The sequence below is a fragment of the Lagenorhynchus albirostris genome, chromosome 1 (genome assembly GCF_949774975.1).
Source record: "Lagenorhynchus albirostris chromosome 1, mLagAlb1.1, whole genome shotgun sequence".
Taxonomy (NCBI): domain Eukaryota; kingdom Metazoa; phylum Chordata; class Mammalia; order Artiodactyla; family Delphinidae; genus Lagenorhynchus; species Lagenorhynchus albirostris.
The window spans coordinates 163,125,324-163,145,175 of NC_083095.1; the positions used below are offsets into that span (position 1 = coordinate 163,125,324).

Genomic DNA, 19,852 nt, shown 5'->3' on the forward strand with positions numbered 1-19,852 from the left:
AATTTGACAGATGCAAGAACTGAGGCCAAGAGAGATCAAATGACTTAGTTACAGAATCCAGACTGGAACCTAGGGCTCTTGATTTCTAGTCCCTGGATTTCTTCCTTCTATTACACTGCCAGTGAGTTTATTCTCAAGGCTATGTAGAAACAGGGAAAATGTCCAGACATAATGTTAAGTAGAAAAAAGGAGGATACAAAATCAGAGGCAGTGCAGTGCTAGTCACACCTGAGTAATCTCAGATCTGCCCCTTACTAGTTCCATGACCTTAGGGTCAACCACTCTGAACCTCCAAAAGAATAATAGTAGTATTGATATTTATCTCATAGGATTGTTATGAGACTAAACAGGAGAAGGAATGTGAGAATAATGTCTGTCATATAGAAATGTTTGATGTTAACCACGGTTATTATCATAATTATACCATAAACTCAGCTGTGAACAGAACAAGGACTGGAAAATGATATGCAAAAATGAAAACAACTGCAAAGATGGGATTATAAATATGCATGTTTTTTATTTCTCTAATAATGCTATATCATTTTCCAATAAGAAAACGGTGTTGTTTTTTTTTTTTTTTCCAGCCGTACCGCGCGGCTTGTAGGATCTTAGTTCCCCAACCAGGGATCAAACCCAGACCCCTGTGGTGGAAGCATGGAGCCCTAACCACTGGACGACCAGGGAATTCCCCAAGAAAAAAGCATTTTAAATAGAGACCTAAAACAAAAAAACAAACCCATACTGGGACTTGAGTCTTAGTCTGCTCTTTCCTCCAGAGGGACTGAAGGCTCCCAGTTTCTAAGACTGCTGTGGCAACTGTTGGTGGAAAAGGTCAGGCTTTGGACAACAGCCTGAATCCCCTGGAAAAGACAGGGAGAAATGTTCCAGAATCCAGAAGATTCTGTCTCAGATCAGACCCTGAGAGAACTTTGTAGCTACCAGTTGAATCAGATTCTTTCAGTCACGCATACATGCATTAATTCAGTCATTCAAACATTCTTTGAACCACTAGTGTATACAAGGAACTGTACTACGAGCTTTTAATGAATTAGACTGACCCACTGGATGAATTTAGAACAATCTCCATTATATAAGTGAAAAAAAAAAGCAAGCTTCAGAACACTGTGTATAGAATGCTACCATTTGTATTAAAAATAGATATATAAATATACATATTTAAAAACTTGTAAATGCATAGAATTGCTCAGGAAGGATACATAAGATATAGAAACAGTGATTAATTCTGGAGAGGGGGATGTGGAACTGAAGGCTGACCTCCATTGGGAAGCTTACTTTTCATTGTATTCTCTTTTTGCATTGTTTGGACGTCTTACCATGTATGTGTATTAATTTTTTCCAAAAATGAAAAAAAATATTAAAAACAAGTAAAAGAAAGTGTGCCCAGAGCTGAATACACAGTGATGACCAGGGCAGGCAGAGGGGTTTTTCTGCAGTCTCGGGGAAGGCAAAGTGTGTTGAACTTGCTGAACCACAGCTGTTTTCAAAAGCCAGACTGTTTACATAAGTTAAGGGAAGAGCTCTTTCTACACCAATTAGCTTATAGTAATTCGGCATATCATTTTACAGAGATAAAGGAGTTGGAAAATAAATACTAGTCATTTGTCAAGCCTTAGAGTGTATTAAATTGTAGTTTCTACAAGGGTGGGGATCTTATCTGTTTAACTTGATCAGTAGAGCATTCACTCCAGCAGATAAGTGCTTGTTACAGCAAGCATTTTCTGATAACAAATGATAGCACAACTATTTTAAAACATCTTTAAAAAAAAAGATCAGAAGATATTGGACCCTGAGGGAACCATGTTCCCTGTGAGGGTTGGGCCACTTTTTCTGTAATAGCCTCACCAAAATAATGATCTTCAAATGGCAAGATAAATCCCAATGAGAATGAAAGGTCACAGAGACACTGCATGTGCTTTGGAACGCCACAAGCAAATGTGATGCACAGGGCCCTCCTTGGGGTGAAAAGGCACAGACTGACTCCAAAGAGAACCTGGTGCTCAGTGGGGCACCCCAACTGCAGGGGAGGTAGGAAAGCAGTTGTCTGGATGGCTGCAAACTGTTGATAAGCTGGCAGCCAGCCAAAGTAGCCGGGTCACTAAGGCAACACAGCAGCTGACATCATGGACTTTAGAACCAGATGGGCTTGACTTACAAGGTCACCCAGCAACTTATTTAACCTCTCTGAGCCTCGGTTTTCTTCTCTGTACAGTGGAGGCTAACTGTGAGATCACTGTGAGGACAAAGTGAGAATCACTGCAAAGTGTTTTTAGAAAGATGCTGGGCCCACAAGCAGGACTTAAAGTGCTGTTAATCATCACTCTTACTAAACAGTGGAGAGATGTCCCAGACCGATCATAACTGACCATCAGCATCAAGTCTGAATAGCCGGCAAGGTACACTCCACCCTGACATTGATAGTGTTTCATAGTCAATAATCCCTGACATTGATAGTGTTTCATAAACTAGAAAATGCTTCCATACTTATCACCTCACAAAAGCCTGTGAATCGAGTTGGATGGGAAATACTAGGTCTATCTTGAAGGGGAGGGGCTGGTGAAGTTAAGAGGGTTTGTTAAGAGCTGGTTGAGGGCAGAACCCAGGCTGTGACCCAGGTTTCTTGGTGAGTGGCTCGACATTCTTTCCACTCCATACCATTCCCAGGAAGGAGATAGATCTGAGGTCAGGACAGGTCAAACCTGTGATTTCACCACCTCCTCTCCCCCAGCTCCAGCTACACTGTCTCTGAAAGTGGTTCGGCCATCCATTTCAAACGCTTCTATCAGCCTCCTCTATAATCTGTTCCTGTGAATGGCCCCGGGTGCAGGGTAGGCACCCTGCAACTGGAATTAGGAAGGGATGACAGCTGAGTTGGGGCCAGCTCTGGCTCTGCATGCAGCCGGAATCAGGCCCGGTTTGCCCTCTCTGCCTGCTTGGGAAGCAGGGACATGGTGGCCTTGCCAGGTATGGCAATCATTAAGAAGCACTGTTTCTCTGAAACTGAAACAAGCGCTAACCTTTCCCAATGCCATTAGCATTTCCACTAAAAATCTGGCATTTGATAGAGGAAGAAATTTTTTTTTCAATTGTGAAAAGGTCAGGCATATTCTGACTTAATAATTTATCATTGATATTCAATGTCTTCCTTGAAGGATCGCCTCTAAGAATGCAGTCAGCACCCACTTCCCTTTGCTGCACTAGATCCTGCTGGGCCCAGCCCCACATCCCACCCATGCAGGGCTGCAGCAGCTACTCGGAGCAGAGGTCAGAGGACACCTCCGCACAGCCGGCTCCTTGTGCTAGGTCAGGTCCTAACTCTGCCATCAGAGAAAAGACAGCCCAGCCTCCCATGTCTAATCCCAATTCTGCCACGCCCGAGTTCCCTGTGGCAGGGGTGATATCAAGGCCTCTTGAACAGTGCAAGAAAAGTACAGAATTCCTCCCTTCTATCCCTCTCCCTCCTCCCACCAGTAAAGGGTTCTCTTAGTTTGAAAAACCGTTTGTAGGAAAGATGGAGGTGCCCAGGAAAATTTCAATAAGCCCTAAAAACCAAGGCTGCTAGCTCAGGGGAGAACTTGGAGGTGACTCTTGACCAGCATAAGACCCTCCCCTCACCCCTTCAGAAGTACTGAGCTCCTGGTTTCCACACCACAGCTCCAAAATCTAGAGAGGACTGTCCTTGGGCAGCAGGAAACACTGTTCTCCCTCAGAGATGGGACAATGAGGGAAGTCTTAGGTGGAGTAGGGTAGGGCCAGGCTCACTGGAAGAGGAATACAAGAGCCTACCTGCATGGTAAGAAGATTTTTTTATTTGAAATATAGTCTGAGCAACACGGGTGCAGCCGAGAGGAGGAGGGGCTGGCCTGCCTGGGGCAGCAGCCTCTCTAATGGCACAGGAGCAAGAGTACAAATATCCCAGTGTCTCTGTGCCCCAAACCCCGCTCGTCAGGAAAGGCAGAACAGCAGCAGAACAAGGACGCACAGCTCCTTCTGAAGGGGGTCTGCCTCTCGGTGCCTGCCTGACTTGGCTGCGTTTCCTGCTCTCCCGGGTTCCAGACAGAGGTGTGCTGCAGAAGTTTCTCCCCCCACACAGACAGGATGGGCCAGTGTGACAATTAATTCTCCAGGACTCTTTTTTGGGGAACGAATCAGAGAAGACAGAAAGGAACGGCATGGTGACCAAGGGCCCTCTGCAAGCCAGGCTGGGCGAGCTCTCTGAGAGGGACTGCACCAGCACCCTCATCCCCCTTCTCAGGCTCCAGTGGCAAGAAAGAGAGCTGCTGTCAGGAGCCCCTGGCTGAAGGCAGCGAGCGGGGAGCCTCCCAGAAGAGCACAGCTGCTGAGGGGTTTCTAGCTGAGGTGACAGCATCGGGGTTGGGCCACTTAAGCAGCCTGGGGCTGGAAGGACGCAGACAAAAGTTGGGGTACCAGGAAGCAGCACAAAGCCATAAATAACAGAAGCAAATTCAGAGCTGTGAGGGTCCTGGATGACCCCGCCATCTCCTGGGGCTGGGGGACACCCAGCCCCCAGCAGCTCAGGGCAGACACTGCTCCAGGGCCCAGCCAGCCACACTCACACCGGGGTGGAGCCTTCTCTTTCCCACTGTCCGCGTGGCAGGCGGAGGACACCACGGCACCACCCGACTGCGCACTGCAAAGCTTCCAGTCACACCTGTGGGGATGGTGTGTGGCTGTCCCGGTCCTGAGAGGCCTGTGGTTGACTCTGAGCATCTTGGGCACCATCCTCGTCAGGGGCCAGGCCCAGTGACCTCCTGGCCTCTGAGTCACCCAACAGAGGCTCCTCCGCACACTCTTCCAGTCCGTTCTCCCTGGTCTCCACGGACACCTCCTCCCCAGAGCCCTCCTCTGGCTCTGCCGCCTCTGCCTCTTCCTCCTCCTGGTCTCTCACCTTGTGGACGATGAAGAGGTGGCGGCTGAGGGAGCTGGCAGAGGTGTAGCACAAGCCACAGAGGAGACACTGGGCTGTGGAGCTGTCCTTCTGGTGCTGAGGTATGTGGCTCTGAAACTCGAGCCCTGAGTCTGTGGCAAAGCTACATTTCGCACACTGGAAAAGGGACTTGTGCCTTTTGGTGGAAGAGACAGTCGCGCCATTGCTGGTGTCTGGAGCATCCCCTGCTCTGCTGACTGGTCTTTTCAGATGGTTCACCTGAAAGGGGAAACGATGTGAGCCCGAGACACGAGCCCCCCAAACAGGATAAACGCAGCCCAAGGACTCACAGAATCACCACCCAGGCCAGGCTCACCGCAGCCCTAAATTCTGGTTTAGGTTTGGTTTGTTTCTTATGTTTGTTTGTTTAATATAACACATACATGTGGCACAACATTCCAAAGATATGGGAAGGGTATAGAAAAGATTAAGTCCCTCCTACCCGGCTCCCCAGCCCTGCTCTCCAGAGAACACCGTATTACCTGGGTTCTGTGTGGCTCCTCCAAAAGATATTCTATCCGTACACAGAAATAAAACTACTGCCTTTTATGAAATGATAGCATTACACTCACACTTCTCTTCACCCTGCTTTTTTCACTTAAAAACATATATTGACACATTTCCTTATGCCCAAGGCCAAAGATATCTGACAGATAACTCTTAGAAGCAGAATTGCTAGATCAGAGGATGTATGCATTTGGCAGAGAAGGGAGGGTATGCATTTTAATCATAGACAGATGTTGCCAAAATGTCAACTGACACCCTTCCTGCTGTGTGTGAAAGGGCCTTTGCAGACCAGGGCCCTTCTCTGAATAGCCATTAAAGAAACTCCTCAAAATCCAGGCAGTTTCCCAGACATGCCTGCCCCTCTGAGGAGCAGCCCTCGCCGTGGAGTGGGAAGGCCCTACTGTGAGGAGGCTGCTCCAGAAGTTGACCAGAAATGGACGAGGGCATGAAATAGGGATGAGGCCAGAGGACGAAGGTCCAGGAGAGCAGGAGTCTAGGTCTGGCTCCTCTGTAACTGGGGGTGGGGGTGGGGAGGTGACTCAGCCAAGCATGGCCACCCTCACCTAACAGTGAGCCCTGCCTACCCCTGCCTCCTAGGACTGCAGAGGGGCAGAAGTAGGAGGGTATGTGTGAAAGTACTCCGATGGCCACAGAATGCAGCATACACCCAAGGAAGGGGGTCGCAGTGACAGGGAAACATAAAGAAAACACAGCCAACGGGCTGCCTCGTGGGTCTTTGTTCCTGTCCCTTCTTTGTGTGCAGTCCCCAGGCAGGTCACACAAGACTAGAGAGTGACTGGCATTGAGGGACGCTGTCACTGCTGGCTGCTCCACGGCCACAAGGACAAATGGGCTCCCTGTAGCCTTCCTAGTGCCCCTCCAGCCCCAGCCGCACTGGGCAAGCTGCTCCAGTCGGCAGGGGTCCCACACTCACCTGAGGGGAATGTCCGCCCGAAGGTCTGACTTTGGACGTCTGGCTCAAATCAGGGTTTCTGATACCATGCATAAGGCTGATGTGGCTCTCCAGGAGGGAGGGCCGAGGAAAGCTGGGGCTGTCCTCTGTGCAATACCTGCAAAAGTACAGCCGAAAGAGGTCATGTAAGATGACAGGCTCCGGGGCCCAGGGGGGCCAGGCAGGTCTGGCAGGCAGGCAGAGGCAAAACTGCTGCTGGCTCCAGCGGAGAGAGAGTTTGGAGCAGGCAGAGTGGCCCTCAGGCTGGCTGCGTGGTGCTGGGTACTCCCCAGAGAAATCTAGCCAGCAAGCCAGCCAAGGTGGCAGACAACAACAGCAAATCAGAGTATCTGTACTGGCCCTGAGCTATGACTGCACTCTCCACTCTCTGGTATCAGGGTCCAGAGACCCAAGTGCTGGTGGGTCTAGTGGTCAGCCTGAAAGAGTGGCCTGTCCTGTCCTAAAGCTCGGACAGATGGTGCTGAAGCCTCACAGCCGAACGGGGCACATGCTCACATTGCCACCACTCCTCTCAGACCTCAGGGCCCTCCACTGCTGACTGGCAGGCCAGCCTGGGGTTAGGGAGTTGGGAAGGGGGAGGGCTCCAGAGCCACCAGGCTCTAGCAGCTTATTTCCGGAATGCCCTCATTTCTGACCTAGCCACAGCATATTCCCGTTAGAAACCTGCTTATCTCTTGCCTTTGGGCCCTAATCTCACAGCAGAGAAAAGCCCCAGTGGTACTATGGACAGTCTTGATAAATTCAGGCCTCCTGGCTCCCGCCCCCAGGGACTCACCCACAAGTGTAGACTTTCTTTACTGTGTCGTGGTTGTTGCGGATGTGTTTGCGCAGGCTGTTGGGGGTATGGAAGGACTGTTCACACTGCCGACATGGGTACCGCTTCAACGTCTATGGGAGATGACAGGATGCAAAGCATCAGAACCGTAAGACAGTTCTGGGTGCGTCCTTCTTCTCAGATGATGAAGGCAGAAACGAGGATGCCCCAAGACCTCAAGATCTGTAGTACCCACCATGCCCAAAGCACCAGGAAGTCATCCATACAAGGGGGCTATAACCCCACAGGACAGAGTCCAGAGAATCTGGGGCTGCACTGTGCCCGTGTGGCTACACTTACCCGACCATGGCTCTTTTTCATGTGGGACACATAGCTCTCCCGATCAGGAACCCACTCCTGGCACTCCTGGCAGGTCCAGCCAGTGTTCCTCAGCCGGGGCCTGGCCTCACCCCTGCGATGGGCTTCTGGCCTGCCCCAGCGACTAGAGGGCAGGGAGCTGCCCCGAGCAGCCACATTAGTGGCTGGGGGTTCAGTGGGAACTCGAGAGCCAGGGCGGCTTGAAGATGTGTCTGCTGAAGACTGGAGGCTTGACAGCTCGTCCACGTTTCGGGGAACACCGTGGGTGCTCTGGGGATGGGGAGAGCGATTACTGACTGGGCAAGGGGAAAGATGCACAGAGTCAGACCCCCGGCCTGAGGCATGTGCCCTTCTCCCCAGCCTCCTTCCCCAAGGCGTCCCACCTTGACATGTTGCATCAACTCTGGCTTCTGCAGGAACAAGAGCGGGCACTCAGGGCACTTGAAGACGCCCACCTGCGCCTTACTGGCATTCTGGTAAAAATGCTGCTGAATGTGCCTCTTCTTGTTGAAGACCATTTCACAGGAGCACTTATAAATGAGCCTGACGAGACAAGCCCCAGCGTGTGAGGTACCCAAGGCTGCGCTGGCAGAACCACAAGGCCCCTCCACCCCATCTCTCATCTCTCTGAACCAGAGTCAGGTTTGGGGAAGCAATACTCTGAGCCAACGTTGATACTCAGCAGACTCAGGATGTCTTTAGAGGACTCCAGGCATCTCTGCCACTAGCCCAGGCTTCCCAGTCCATCCCAACACCTCCCCACAGAGCACCCAATCTATCAGCTCTGCTCCACAGGCCTGCTGGCCCTGGAGCTGCACTCACTGGGAGGGTCTGTGGGGCTGGGTGGGATGCTGGGTGGCGCTGTGGTCCGCGGTGCTACTGGCAGTCTTGAAGGCCATGGGGCAGAATGCACATTTGTGGAAAACCTGGCAGTGTCGCTCCTGGATGTGGCTTTTCAGCAAGGCCAAGGTCAAGTGGACTACCCCACAGTGGATGCACCTGGATAACAGATGTTGGGGGGTGCGGGGGGAGTAGGCATGTCAGACCGAGAAGTAGTGTTGGAAAAGGAGGAATGGAAGACAGGAACAGGGCCATCTCAGGGACCCTCCCTCTCCTCCTCCCTCATGCACTCAGTCTTCTATCCTCCACATGTACACCTCGAGAGCCTGCTTGCTGCCACCTGGCACAATGCAGTCATCCAGGGTCCCCCAAGCCCAACACCCAACCTGGTAGAAAAGGGGGAAGACAGCCTCCCCTCCCCTCACTGGCCAGAAAATATTCTTCTGCAAACCAAAAACTTGAACACAGCCAAGAGAATCTGGTGGGAGTGGAGAGGGTAGAGAATGGTTCAAAAATGACATCAACAGTATCCATTTAAGTGTGATAACAACTGAAGGAGTCCAAGAGGAATTTCAGAAGGAGACTGCAGAAAGCCTGTGTCTTCCGCAAGCTGGAGCCGAACAGGCAGGGATGTTCACTGAATAAAATGTACAACTACGGAATGCTACACTCCCCATAACAACCACATTAAAATAAACAGCCCTCAAAGCCCAAGAAGAAATGCTCTAGAGCAGCACTCTCTGATGGAACTTGCTGTGATGATGGACATGTTCTATATTGCACTGTCCATGTGACTATTTAAATTTAAATTAATAAAATAAAATGGCCAGTTGCACTGGCTACACTTCAAGTGCTCAGTAGTCACGTGCCTGATACTATTTTGGGTTTTCTTTTTTTTTTATAAATGTATTTTTTGTTTGTTTATTTATTTTTGGCTGCGTTGGGTCTTCGTTGCTGTGCACGGGCTTTCTCTAGTTGCGGTGAGTGGGGGCTACTCTTCGTCACGGTGTGTGGGCATCTCATTGCAGTGGCTTCTCCTGTTGTAGAGCACGGGCTCTAGGCACGCGGGCTCAGTAGTTGTGGCGCATGGGCTCAGTAGTTGTGGCACACGGGCTTAGTTGCTCTGTGGCATGTGGGATCTTCCCAGACCAAGGATCAAACCCGTGTCCCCTGAATTGGGGGGCGGATTCTTAACCACTGCACCACCAGGCAAGTCCCCCTGATACCATTTTGGACCGTGCAGCTCATAAGTGTTCTAGTGTCTCCTTGGTGGGACTATGGATAACATTTTTCTTTTTTTCCCTACCCATTCAAATTCTCTGAGTTTTGTTTAGGGCATACATTATTTTTGTAAAGTATCAACTGTCTTAAACCGTTTTTCTGAAATTGAGGTCTGTTGTACTCTTCTTTCAACTTCAGAATATCTCTCTATAAATACTGTGTTTCCTTCCTTCAGTATCAGAAAATGATGTGACCTTCCTCCAGGCTAACCTGCATCTCTTCAGGTTCCTAGACCCTCTCATGTGTTCAGTCTTTCTTCATGCCTATAAACACACACAGGTCTCCCCTACATGAGAAAACACCTTCCCTGCTCCCAGCTATTCCTCTTGAGATAACTATTATTTTCCGTTTGTTGCAATACTGCTTGCTCCTATAAACTTGACATCCCAGTAGGCTAAATAGAGGCTAGTAGAGAGGCTGTTGCTTTACTGAAAGGACATCCCTTCACTTAAGAATTCTTTGACTCCCAATATTAGCCTGCATTTCAATACATTAGCCCATTTTTGCAATGCACATAACTCATCACAGAATCCTGACCGGTCCTTTTTGTTTTTCTTCCTTTTGTGTGTGTTGGGGAGTGGGAGTGGGGGACAGAATCACCTTTTGCAAACTTAATTAGCAATGAGGAGAAGTGCACAGAACTCAAAGCCTGTTCGCAACTGAGGTCTGTGAGCATTCGTTACTAAATGTGTACATGTGTTAGAGCAACTATACAAACTACTTACACTTAAATTATATTTTCTTTTCTCTCCTGCTAAACAAAATAGTGACCAACTCCTAGCACACAGAAGTACATCCATACCACAAGTAATTATGAGGAGAAAAAAAATCCACATATTTCCAAATTCATCCAAAGTGGCAAATACACCTGACGTGTAAGGAATCTCTTAAGTGGTTTTATTTGTGCAGTTTGACCAAACTCCTACAGGAGCAATGTAAATGCGACTGAAAATCCATTCTATTTACCCAGCAGACATTCCTGGAAGAAACCTCATGGAAAGTAAGAATATAAAGGGGTAAAAGAACATGTGCCAAGTAGCCTCAGTGAAGGACTGAATCAAGCAGGGTTTACAAACTGATGAAAAAATCTGCAGAAGAGAAATCCAACCCTATGACACAGCTCTTTACCAACTGTTTAAGAGAAAAAGAGAAAACAGACAATTATAGAACCATATGCTGTCAAACATATACAGTTTCAGAAAAGATAAAGAGCAGTAAAATATTTAGCTTTGCCAATAACCACAAATAATAAGAAAATAACACATTATTAAACAGTCTAAACTTGCTCCCTTACGACACTGGTCACAAATTTTCAAGAAAGAGCAGAATAATTTATAGAATTCTAAAAATATTATATTGTAAAACTCTGTAGTAGAGCTCAGTGAAATGGAACATAGGTACCTTCTGAGAATTTCCTAAAAAATATTAATACCCAGGGCTTCCCTGGTGGCGCAGTGGTTGGGAGTCCGCCTGCCGATGCAGGGGATGCGGGTTCATGTCCCAGTCCGGGAGGATCCCACATGCCGCAGAGCGGCTGGGCCCGTGAGCCATGGCCACTGAGCCTGCGCGTCTGGAGCCTGTGCTCCGCGGCGGGAGAGGCCACAACAGTGAGAGGCCCGCGTACCAAAAAAAAAAAAAAAAATTAATACCCAGAGAATGGGAGAAAATATTAGCAAATCATACATCTGACAAGGGACTTGTAACCAGAATATATAAAGAACTCTTACAACTCAACAACAGAAAGACAAATAACACAATTTTTAAATGGGCAAAGGATCTGAATAGATATTTCTCCAAAGAAAATATACAAATGGCCAATACATTTATGAAGATATGCTCAACATAATTATCCATCAGAGAAATACAAATCAAAATCATGAGATACAACTTTATACCCACAACAACGGCTATATGCAAATGTCAGACAATAACAAATATGTGAAGAAATCAAAACTCTCATACACTGCTGATAGGAATATAAATGTGGTATAGCCACTTTGGAAAACAATCTGGTAGTTCCTTATTTTACTGCGAGGTATATATCCAAAAGAACTGAAAACATGTGTTACATAATAACTTGTACATGAATGTTCATTAGCAGCATTATTCATAATAGCCAACAGGTAGAAACAAAAAAGGAATGAAATACTAATATATGTTACAACATGGATGAATCTTGAAAACATTAGGCTAAGACCACATATTATATGATTCCATTTATATGAAACGTCAGAAGGAGACACATCTATGAGACAGAAAGTAGTTGCTTAGGGTTGGGGGGATGGGAGGATTGCAAATATAGGGTTTCTTTTTGGGTGATGAAAATATTCTAAAATTGACTGTGGTGACTGATTGTACCACTCTGTGAATATAGTAAAAACCACCAAATAGGACACTTTAAATGGGTGAATAGGATGGTACGTGAATTACCTCTGAATAAAACTGTTACCAGAAAAACACATTAATAGTTGAAGATCTTAAGTATAATGAATACTGTATTAGTGTGTATATCTTCTGAGTTCAACCATAGATCATTGAAAATTTTAATGTCAATATCTTCAGTAATACCTCTAGCTGAATCATAATACTTTTTTGTCTGACATTTCTTACAAAGGCTTGATAAACTAAATTCCTTTTGAGACATTAGGTTTCTTTCTACTTTTACAGAAGAAAGTAAAATATTTAATTAAAAGACAAAAAATGCTATTAATCCATCTGTGTTATTGAAAATTTCTTGGATTCAAGATTCAAATACAAAAATTAAAGTGTTGATTGCATTGCTATTGGATTCGATTTGATCTTGAAACAAGCAGCATACACTTAAGTCAAAGTTAGAAAGGTATTTTCAAACTTTATGAATGCTGCAAAAAACACAGGTTCAGGTGTTTGGTTTTAAAATGTAGCCTGGGATGCTGCCCAGCAATGCTCTTCTGCAACACGGAGGCAAGGGCTTTGTATAACCCCATCTCTGGATTATTTCCTTCCCATACACTTTAGCTTCTCCATTCTCCATAACATGTAAAAGAAATCAGTCTACATTTGGAAATGCTTATACCAAGAGAGAAACCTGGAAGATCACTAACCACTCCCCATCCCTCACCCCAGTATACAAACTATCATCAAGCCCTAATGTTTCTACTTCCTAATCTCTCTCAAATTTACCTTCTCTCCATCCCCACAGCCATGCCTTAGCTGAATCCCTCGGTCTCTCATCTGGATTGCCACACGACCAGTCTCTAATCTCTCCCCTCTAATATACATGTCAGCTTTCCAGAATGATCTTTCTAAAACACAGATCCAGTTGGATCACTCCCCTGCTGCAAATCTTTCTGTAGCTCATCACTGTCCACTGGATAAAGTCCAAACGTCTGCCAAGGAATACAAGGTCTTGCATGGCCTGGCCTCTACCAACTCCCTAGTCTCATTTCTCACCCTTCCTCCGGTTCATCCTGACCTACATCTATTGAAATGCTCATCATTCCTGTAAGCCCTTTTATGTGTGCTGGTATCCCTTGCCTATGCTCTTGCCAGATATGCTCTCCGCCTTTCTTCTACCTAAAAGCTCCTAGTATGTCCTCTGTGAAGCTTTCCTGACCATTCCTCAACTATGGGACTTACCACTTTGAATTGTAATTACTTGTGTGCATGTCTGTAACCTATCAGACTGAATGAAGCCCCTTGAGGGCAGGAGCTGGGTCTTAATCATCTTTGTATCTTGAGTGTCTGGCACAATGCTAAAGACAACAGTAAGTACTCAAGAAATGTTTATTAAATGAACTAAATCAATAAAAAAAATTTAATACCAAAGAGAAGAAAACCTTAATAAATTTGGGCAAAATTATGTTTCTGAAGTAAAAATAATCAAGTAAAGCATGAGAAGATGTAGAAACTCCCAAGCAACCAGTAAACCAGTAAAGGAGACCTGATTGCGTCAATGTAAAATGATGGATCAATGAGTTTTGGAGGGAGTGTTCTCCCTCATTTTGATCTTTTTCCTGAAAATGACTTCTTGCTTATATTTGTTCAACACAATGGAGAAGATTCAGTTTAATTAAAATAGAGTTTTCTCAGTTTTACCATGAAGCTGATGATTTTTTCCATGCTTAGGCTTTGCTTCTCACAAAGTGACAAAAACTAATCAACACAAAGATACTACAGTCCTTTGAGTTTGGCATCTTGCCATTTGTTAACAAAAATTGAGAACATTTGAAAGTACTGACAGTTGTAAATTTATTACTGAAATGGTACTTGAAAATTAATATGCCAAACATGATAACTTTGTGAACAAATTTATATACTTTTAAAAAACAAACTGACAAAGTGAATGCTTATATATATTCTAATCTTCCCCAAATCTTCCCATTTAAAGCTTTTTTTTTTTTTAATTTATTTATTTTTTATCTTTTGGCTGTGCTGCGCATGGCACGTGGGGTCTTAGTTCTCCAACCAGGGATCGAACCCACGTGCCCTACAGTGGAAACGCAGAGTCTTAACCACTGAACAGCCAGGGAAGTCCCAAAGCTTTTTTTTTTTTTAAATGTTTAACTTTTTAACTCCTTATTCTTCTTCCCCTTGCTATTCTGGTTCCCTACAAGATTAAAAATGTCTGTCCACATACCAATCAACATTCTTCTCTTATTAGGCTGCAGCCCAGGCCTCTTAAGATCAAAACTCATTTTTTTTCCGCCGTGCCTCGTGGCTTGCAGGATCTCAATTTCCCAACCAGGGATTGAACCCAGGCCACAGCACTGAAAGCACCAAATCCTAACCACTAGACCACCAGGGAACTCCCAAAGGTCAAGTCTTAAATGAGTTCTGGTCCAGAAAAATAACCAGCCACTGGGCAAGCCCAGGACAGTGAGTCAGGTAGCACCCACCTGTAGCCCACCTTGCGGGCATAGTGCAGGCAATTCTCCTTTACATGCGTCTGGAAGTAGGCAGAGCGACAGAGGGCTCCACACTCCGGACAACAGTAGGGGGACTTGTGGGCGTGGATCCGCTGGTGGGCACAGAAACTGCACTGGTTGGGCAGCAGCATCTGGCACACCTGGCAAGTCTAGGAAAGAACAGCAAGAAAGCAGTTCACACAGGAGCCACAGGCCTGTAGCTCTCCAATCAGAGCTGTCTGGCTTTCCTAGGACATGGGTCAGAATGACCTCCTCCCCCAACCATTCTCTCTTCCAGCTCTCCTAGGACACTAGTGAAATCCCCAGGCCTCATGAAGTGTTGACACTGACACCCAAGCTAGCTTTGCCTCTCACCTTATTAATCAAAAACAGATCTGACCGTATTTTCCCAAAGGTTAGTCCTACATGTAGGACTGTGAGTACTTCTCTCCTCTGGCATAGCAGAGGACCACGTTTTCCTTTTCAGAGGCCCAAGGCACTTCTTGAATTCTAAGACCTCATTACACTGCCAGACTCACCAGGGCCTCTACCCTAGCTCAGCAGGTTCCTACTCAACAGCTTTAGTCAGCTGACTCAGGGACTTCCAAAGTAGACCTGAGCCTACCCTGGTTAATGCTCAGAAGCCCCAGTGCAGACTAATTGAGCTTCCATAACCTCAGCCCACTCTGAGGGGTGCCCTGAGCCACAACTGACCACATACACCCACAGGAAAGCATAGGATAGGTAGCAGCTCCTTTGTTCTCAGTCCCAGGAGAGAACCAGAGGCTAACAAGTCCTACAGGCAGACTCATTGAAGCTCTCTAATGGGGACAGCCCAGACAGCCCAGAGGGGGAAAGCAAGAGACTAATCTGGTGCCTGCATCTGAAGAGGCCCTTCTTAGGAAAAAAGGGACAACTGTACTACTCACTAAGGGGGCCATTGACCTGGGGTCAGAGGAGTGCTTAGAGGGATAAGTTGTTAGGGAGGTCAGGAAAAGATCTCTGCTTTAAGCAGCAATATCCAGAATATAGGGCCTCTACAGGACAAACAATCCAGCGTTTTCAACAAAAAAAATTTCAATGGAAAAAAAAGATTAAGGGAAGAGGAATTTACAGATTAAAAGAGACTTAAAAGACATTTCAGTGTATACAACTGCAATGTATAGCCCTTATTTGGATCCTGATTCAAGCAAGCCAAGTGTAAAATGAAATGAGATAATCAGATATTTTAACCCTAACTTAATGATGACAATACTGAGACATCTGCCATTTGATATTAAGATTTGATAATAAGGAATTATTATTAAGTTTAAGATGTGATGATATTATGTCTATGTTTTGGTATTTTTTGAGGATAAAACTTTATCTTTTAGATATATATACTGAAATAGATACTATAATGCTGGAATTTGTTTAAAAGCAATCCACTGGGGGAGAGGTGAGTAAGAACATAGATGAAACAAGATGGGCCACTGAGTTGCTAACTGTTAAAAGAAGGTTCATTATACCATTCTTTCCACTTTTATATATGTTTGGGACATTCCATAATAAAAGGTTTTGTTGTTGTTTTTTCACTATTGCTCTAGGTGCAAAACAGTAAACAAGTATGCTATTTTTTGTGTAAAAATGGAGGAAATAATCACTCTCACACATACACACACACATTTGTTCATATTTGCAAAAAAGGAGCAATGGAGCAGTAAACCAAAAGTCAATAAAAAATGGTTACCTATGGGGAAGGAGGGAACAGGGTGAAACGGACAGGAATGGAAGCAAGACTTTTCTGCATATACCTTGTTATGTAATTTTGGAATCACATAAATGTTTTACATAATTTCAAATACATATACAAAATTAAACTAAATAAACAAAAGCATTCCCTAAAAACTGAAAAACAGAAACAACCTAACTATGTATCAAGTAGGTGACATAACCATGTAGAGAAAAAAATTATCCCCAGTGACTTTTAAAACACAGTATTTTGACTTACACATTCTTAATATGATATATTCTAAGGACAAAAAGAACTGCAAATACACCCTCAACTTTATGCAGTTGTCCTAACATTAGAAACAATATTGATTTTGATATTTAAAAATTGGTGTGTATGGGTGTGTGTGTGTTTATGTGTGTAGTAAGAAAATCTTAGGAACCAAGATTTTCAGTATAAAATCAGTTACATAAAAAGGATAATCTTGGGCTTCCCTGGTGGCGCAGTGGTTGAGAGTCCGTCTGCCGATGCAGGGGACACGGGTTCGTGCCCCAGTCCAGGAAGATCCCACATGCCGTGGAGCGGCTGGGCCCGTGAGCCATGGCCACTGGGCCTGCGCGTCCGGAGCCTGTGCTCCGCAACGGGAGAGGCCACAACAGTGAAAGGCCCGCGTACCGCAAAAAAAAAAAAAAAAAAAAAAGGATAATCTTACATTTTAATACCTGCATAAACTCATGATCTTCCTTTCCTCTTTTTCAAAAAATACTTTTTAGCTCTGACCACTGAAAAGGCCTAGGAACAGATATATCCAGCAGAATAAGCATCTCTGGTGCCCAGAATGTGGCCTCTAAATATCATTTCTCACACACATGCACACAAAAAAACCCCGGCTTCTTGGAAAAACAACTGACTCTAGGTTTAGTACAAGAAATGTGCCCAGGACATCTAGTTGGGGCTCAAAGTAAGAAAGCTTCTCAAGGTTTAATGAGTTCATATCAAAAGGACATAGGAGCCAGCTTGAAGGGGCTCCCACTGATCAAAGATGGGACAATTGAGCATCAAAAAGAATGACTCACAGGACTTCTCTGGTCACACAGTGGTTAAGAATCTGCCTGCCTGCTGAGGAATGCCTTATCTCCTAACTAGTTTGGGACATTAGCCAAGTTAAAATCAATAAGTGCTACAAACCACTTTATGTTGTTCCTCTCAGACTTCACGACCAGGGTGATAGATGGTCTGTGTTTGGAATGTATACACAGCTTGTGTAGAAAGGTTTGAATCAGCTTACAGCTTAAACCAACCCAAACAAGCCAAGTGGAGACTGAGTCCAGGTATGGACTCAGGAAGAGTGGACACCATCATGCTTTGAGGGTCACAGATCACTATCTACAACTTGGCTGTGAACTCGTGGCAAACATTCCTGGCAGCAAGTGCAAAAACAATAAATGTTGTGTACAACAATGAAAAAAAAAGAAGAATCTGACTGCCAATGCAGGGGACACGGGTTTGATCCCTGGTCCAGGAAGTTCCCACATGCCACAGAGCAACTAAGACCGTGTGCCACAACTACTAAGCCTGCGCTCTAGAGCCCACAGGCCACAACTACTGAGCCCACACACTACAACTACTGAAACCTGTGCACCTAGAGCCCACGCGCCACAACAAGAGAAGCCACCATACTAAGAAGCATGGGCACCACAACGAAGAGTAGCCCCCACATGCCACAACTGGAGAAAGCCCGCACGCAGCAATGAATACACAATGCAGCCAAAAATAAATAAATTTATAAAAAAATAAAATAAATACTCGAGATATTTTTTAAAAAAAGAATGACTCACAAATCAAAAACATACAACAGATTCACAAAAAAACAAAAAGAAGAGGACACAAGCATAACACAAAAGAAAACCATCAAACCACAATAGGAAAAACAAAAAGAAAAAGAAAGGAACAAAGAAGAAATACAAAATCAACTGGAAAACAGGTCTAAAATGGCAATAAATACATATCTGTCAGTAATTACCTTAAATGTCAGTGGACTTAATGCTCCAATCAAAAGACACAAAGTGGCAGACTGTTGATTAAAAAACAAAACAAAACAAAAACAAGAGCCTATAATATGCTGCCTACAAGAGACCCACTTTAGGGTGAAGGACATACAAAGATTGAAAGTAAGGGGATGGAAAAAGATATTTCATTTAAAAGGAAATAATAAGAAAGCAGGGGTAGTAATATATCAGACAAAACAGACTTTAAAACAAAGGCCAAAATGAGAGATAAAGAAGGACACTATATAATGATAAAAGGATCAATACAAGAAGAGGATATTACACTTGTTAACATATATGCAGCCAATACAGGAGCACCCAAATGTATAAAACAAATACTAACAGACATAAAGAGAGAAACTGATGGGAATACAATAATAGTAGGAGACTTTAACATCCCACTCACATCAGTGGACAGATCTTCCAGACAAAAAAACAATAAAGCAACAGAGATCCTAAACGACATACAATAGAACAGGTAGACCAATTGATATTTTCAGAACATTACATTCAAAAAACACACAATACACATTCTTTTCAAGTGCCCATGGAACATTCTCTAGGACTGACCACATACTAGGATGCAAAACAAGCCTCAACAAATTTTAGAGGATAGAAATTATTTCAAGCGTCTTTTCTGACCATAAGGGCATGAAACAAGAAATCAACCACAGAAAGAGAAATGAGAAAAAAAGATTACATGGAGACTAAACAACGTGCTACTAAAAAACCAATGGGTCAATGATGAAATCAAAGAGAAAATTTTAAAATACCCTGAGACAGGGCTTCCTTGGTGGCGCAGTGGTTGAGAGTCCACCTGCCGATGCAGGGGACGCGGGTTCGTGCCCCGGTCCAGGAGGATCCCACATGCCGCAGAGCAGCTAGGCCCGTGAGCCATGGCCGCTGAGCCTGCGCATCCGGAGCCTGTGCTCCGCAACGGGAGAGGCCACAACAGTGAGAGGCCCACGTACCACAAAACAAAAATACCCTGAGACAAATGACAATGAAAACACAACCATACAAAATCTATGGGATGCAGCAAAAGCAGTTCTTAGAGGGAAGTTCATAGTGATACAGGCCTTCCTCAAAAAGCAAGAATAAACTCAAATAAACAACCTAACCTACCACCTAAAAGAATTAAAAAAAGAAGAACAAGGGCTTCCCTGGTGGCACAGTGGTTGAGAGTCTGCCTGCCGATGCAGCGGACACAGGTTCGTGCCCTGGTCCAGGAAGATCCCACATGCTGCGGAGCAGCTGGGCCCATGAGCCATGGCCGCTGAGCCTGCGCGTCCGGAGCCTGTGCTCCGCAACAGGAGAGGCCACAACAGTGAGAGGCCCGCGTACCGCAAAAAAAAAAAAAAAAAAAAAAGAACAAAAAAACCTGAAGTCAGCAGACAGAAGAAATAATAAAGTTCAGAGAGGAAATAAATAAAATAGAGATTTAAAAAATTATAGGAAAAACCCAATAAAACCGAGAGCTGTTTTCTTTGAAAGGGTAAACAAAATTG

The 19,852-nt window shown here is 45.1% G+C and overlaps 1 protein-coding gene across 10 annotated transcripts in view; it reads right to left on the reverse strand.

Annotated features, from left to right (window-relative positions):
• Positions 1 to 3,807: 3,807 nt before the first annotated feature.
• The window catches only part of ZNF592 (zinc finger protein 592), a 56,879-nt gene continuing 40,834 nt past the window's right edge, over positions 3,808 to 19,852 (reverse strand). For all 10 annotated transcript variants that reach the window (XM_060157929.1, XM_060157904.1, XM_060157895.1 and 7 more), the window contains 7 exons: positions 14,577 to 14,755; positions 8,401 to 8,577; positions 7,962 to 8,121; positions 7,561 to 7,848; positions 7,222 to 7,334; positions 6,408 to 6,543; positions 3,808 to 5,185 (listed from right to left, as the gene is read on the reverse strand). In XM_060157929.1, coding sequence (XP_060013912.1) covers positions 4,685 to 5,185; positions 6,408 to 6,543; positions 7,222 to 7,334; positions 7,561 to 7,848; positions 7,962 to 8,121; positions 8,401 to 8,577; positions 14,577 to 14,755 — 1,554 coding nt within the window. In that variant the 3' untranslated portion in view covers positions 3,808 to 4,684. The remainder of the gene's footprint in view (positions 5,186 to 6,407; positions 6,544 to 7,221; positions 7,335 to 7,560; positions 7,849 to 7,961; positions 8,122 to 8,400; positions 8,578 to 14,576; positions 14,756 to 19,852) is intronic.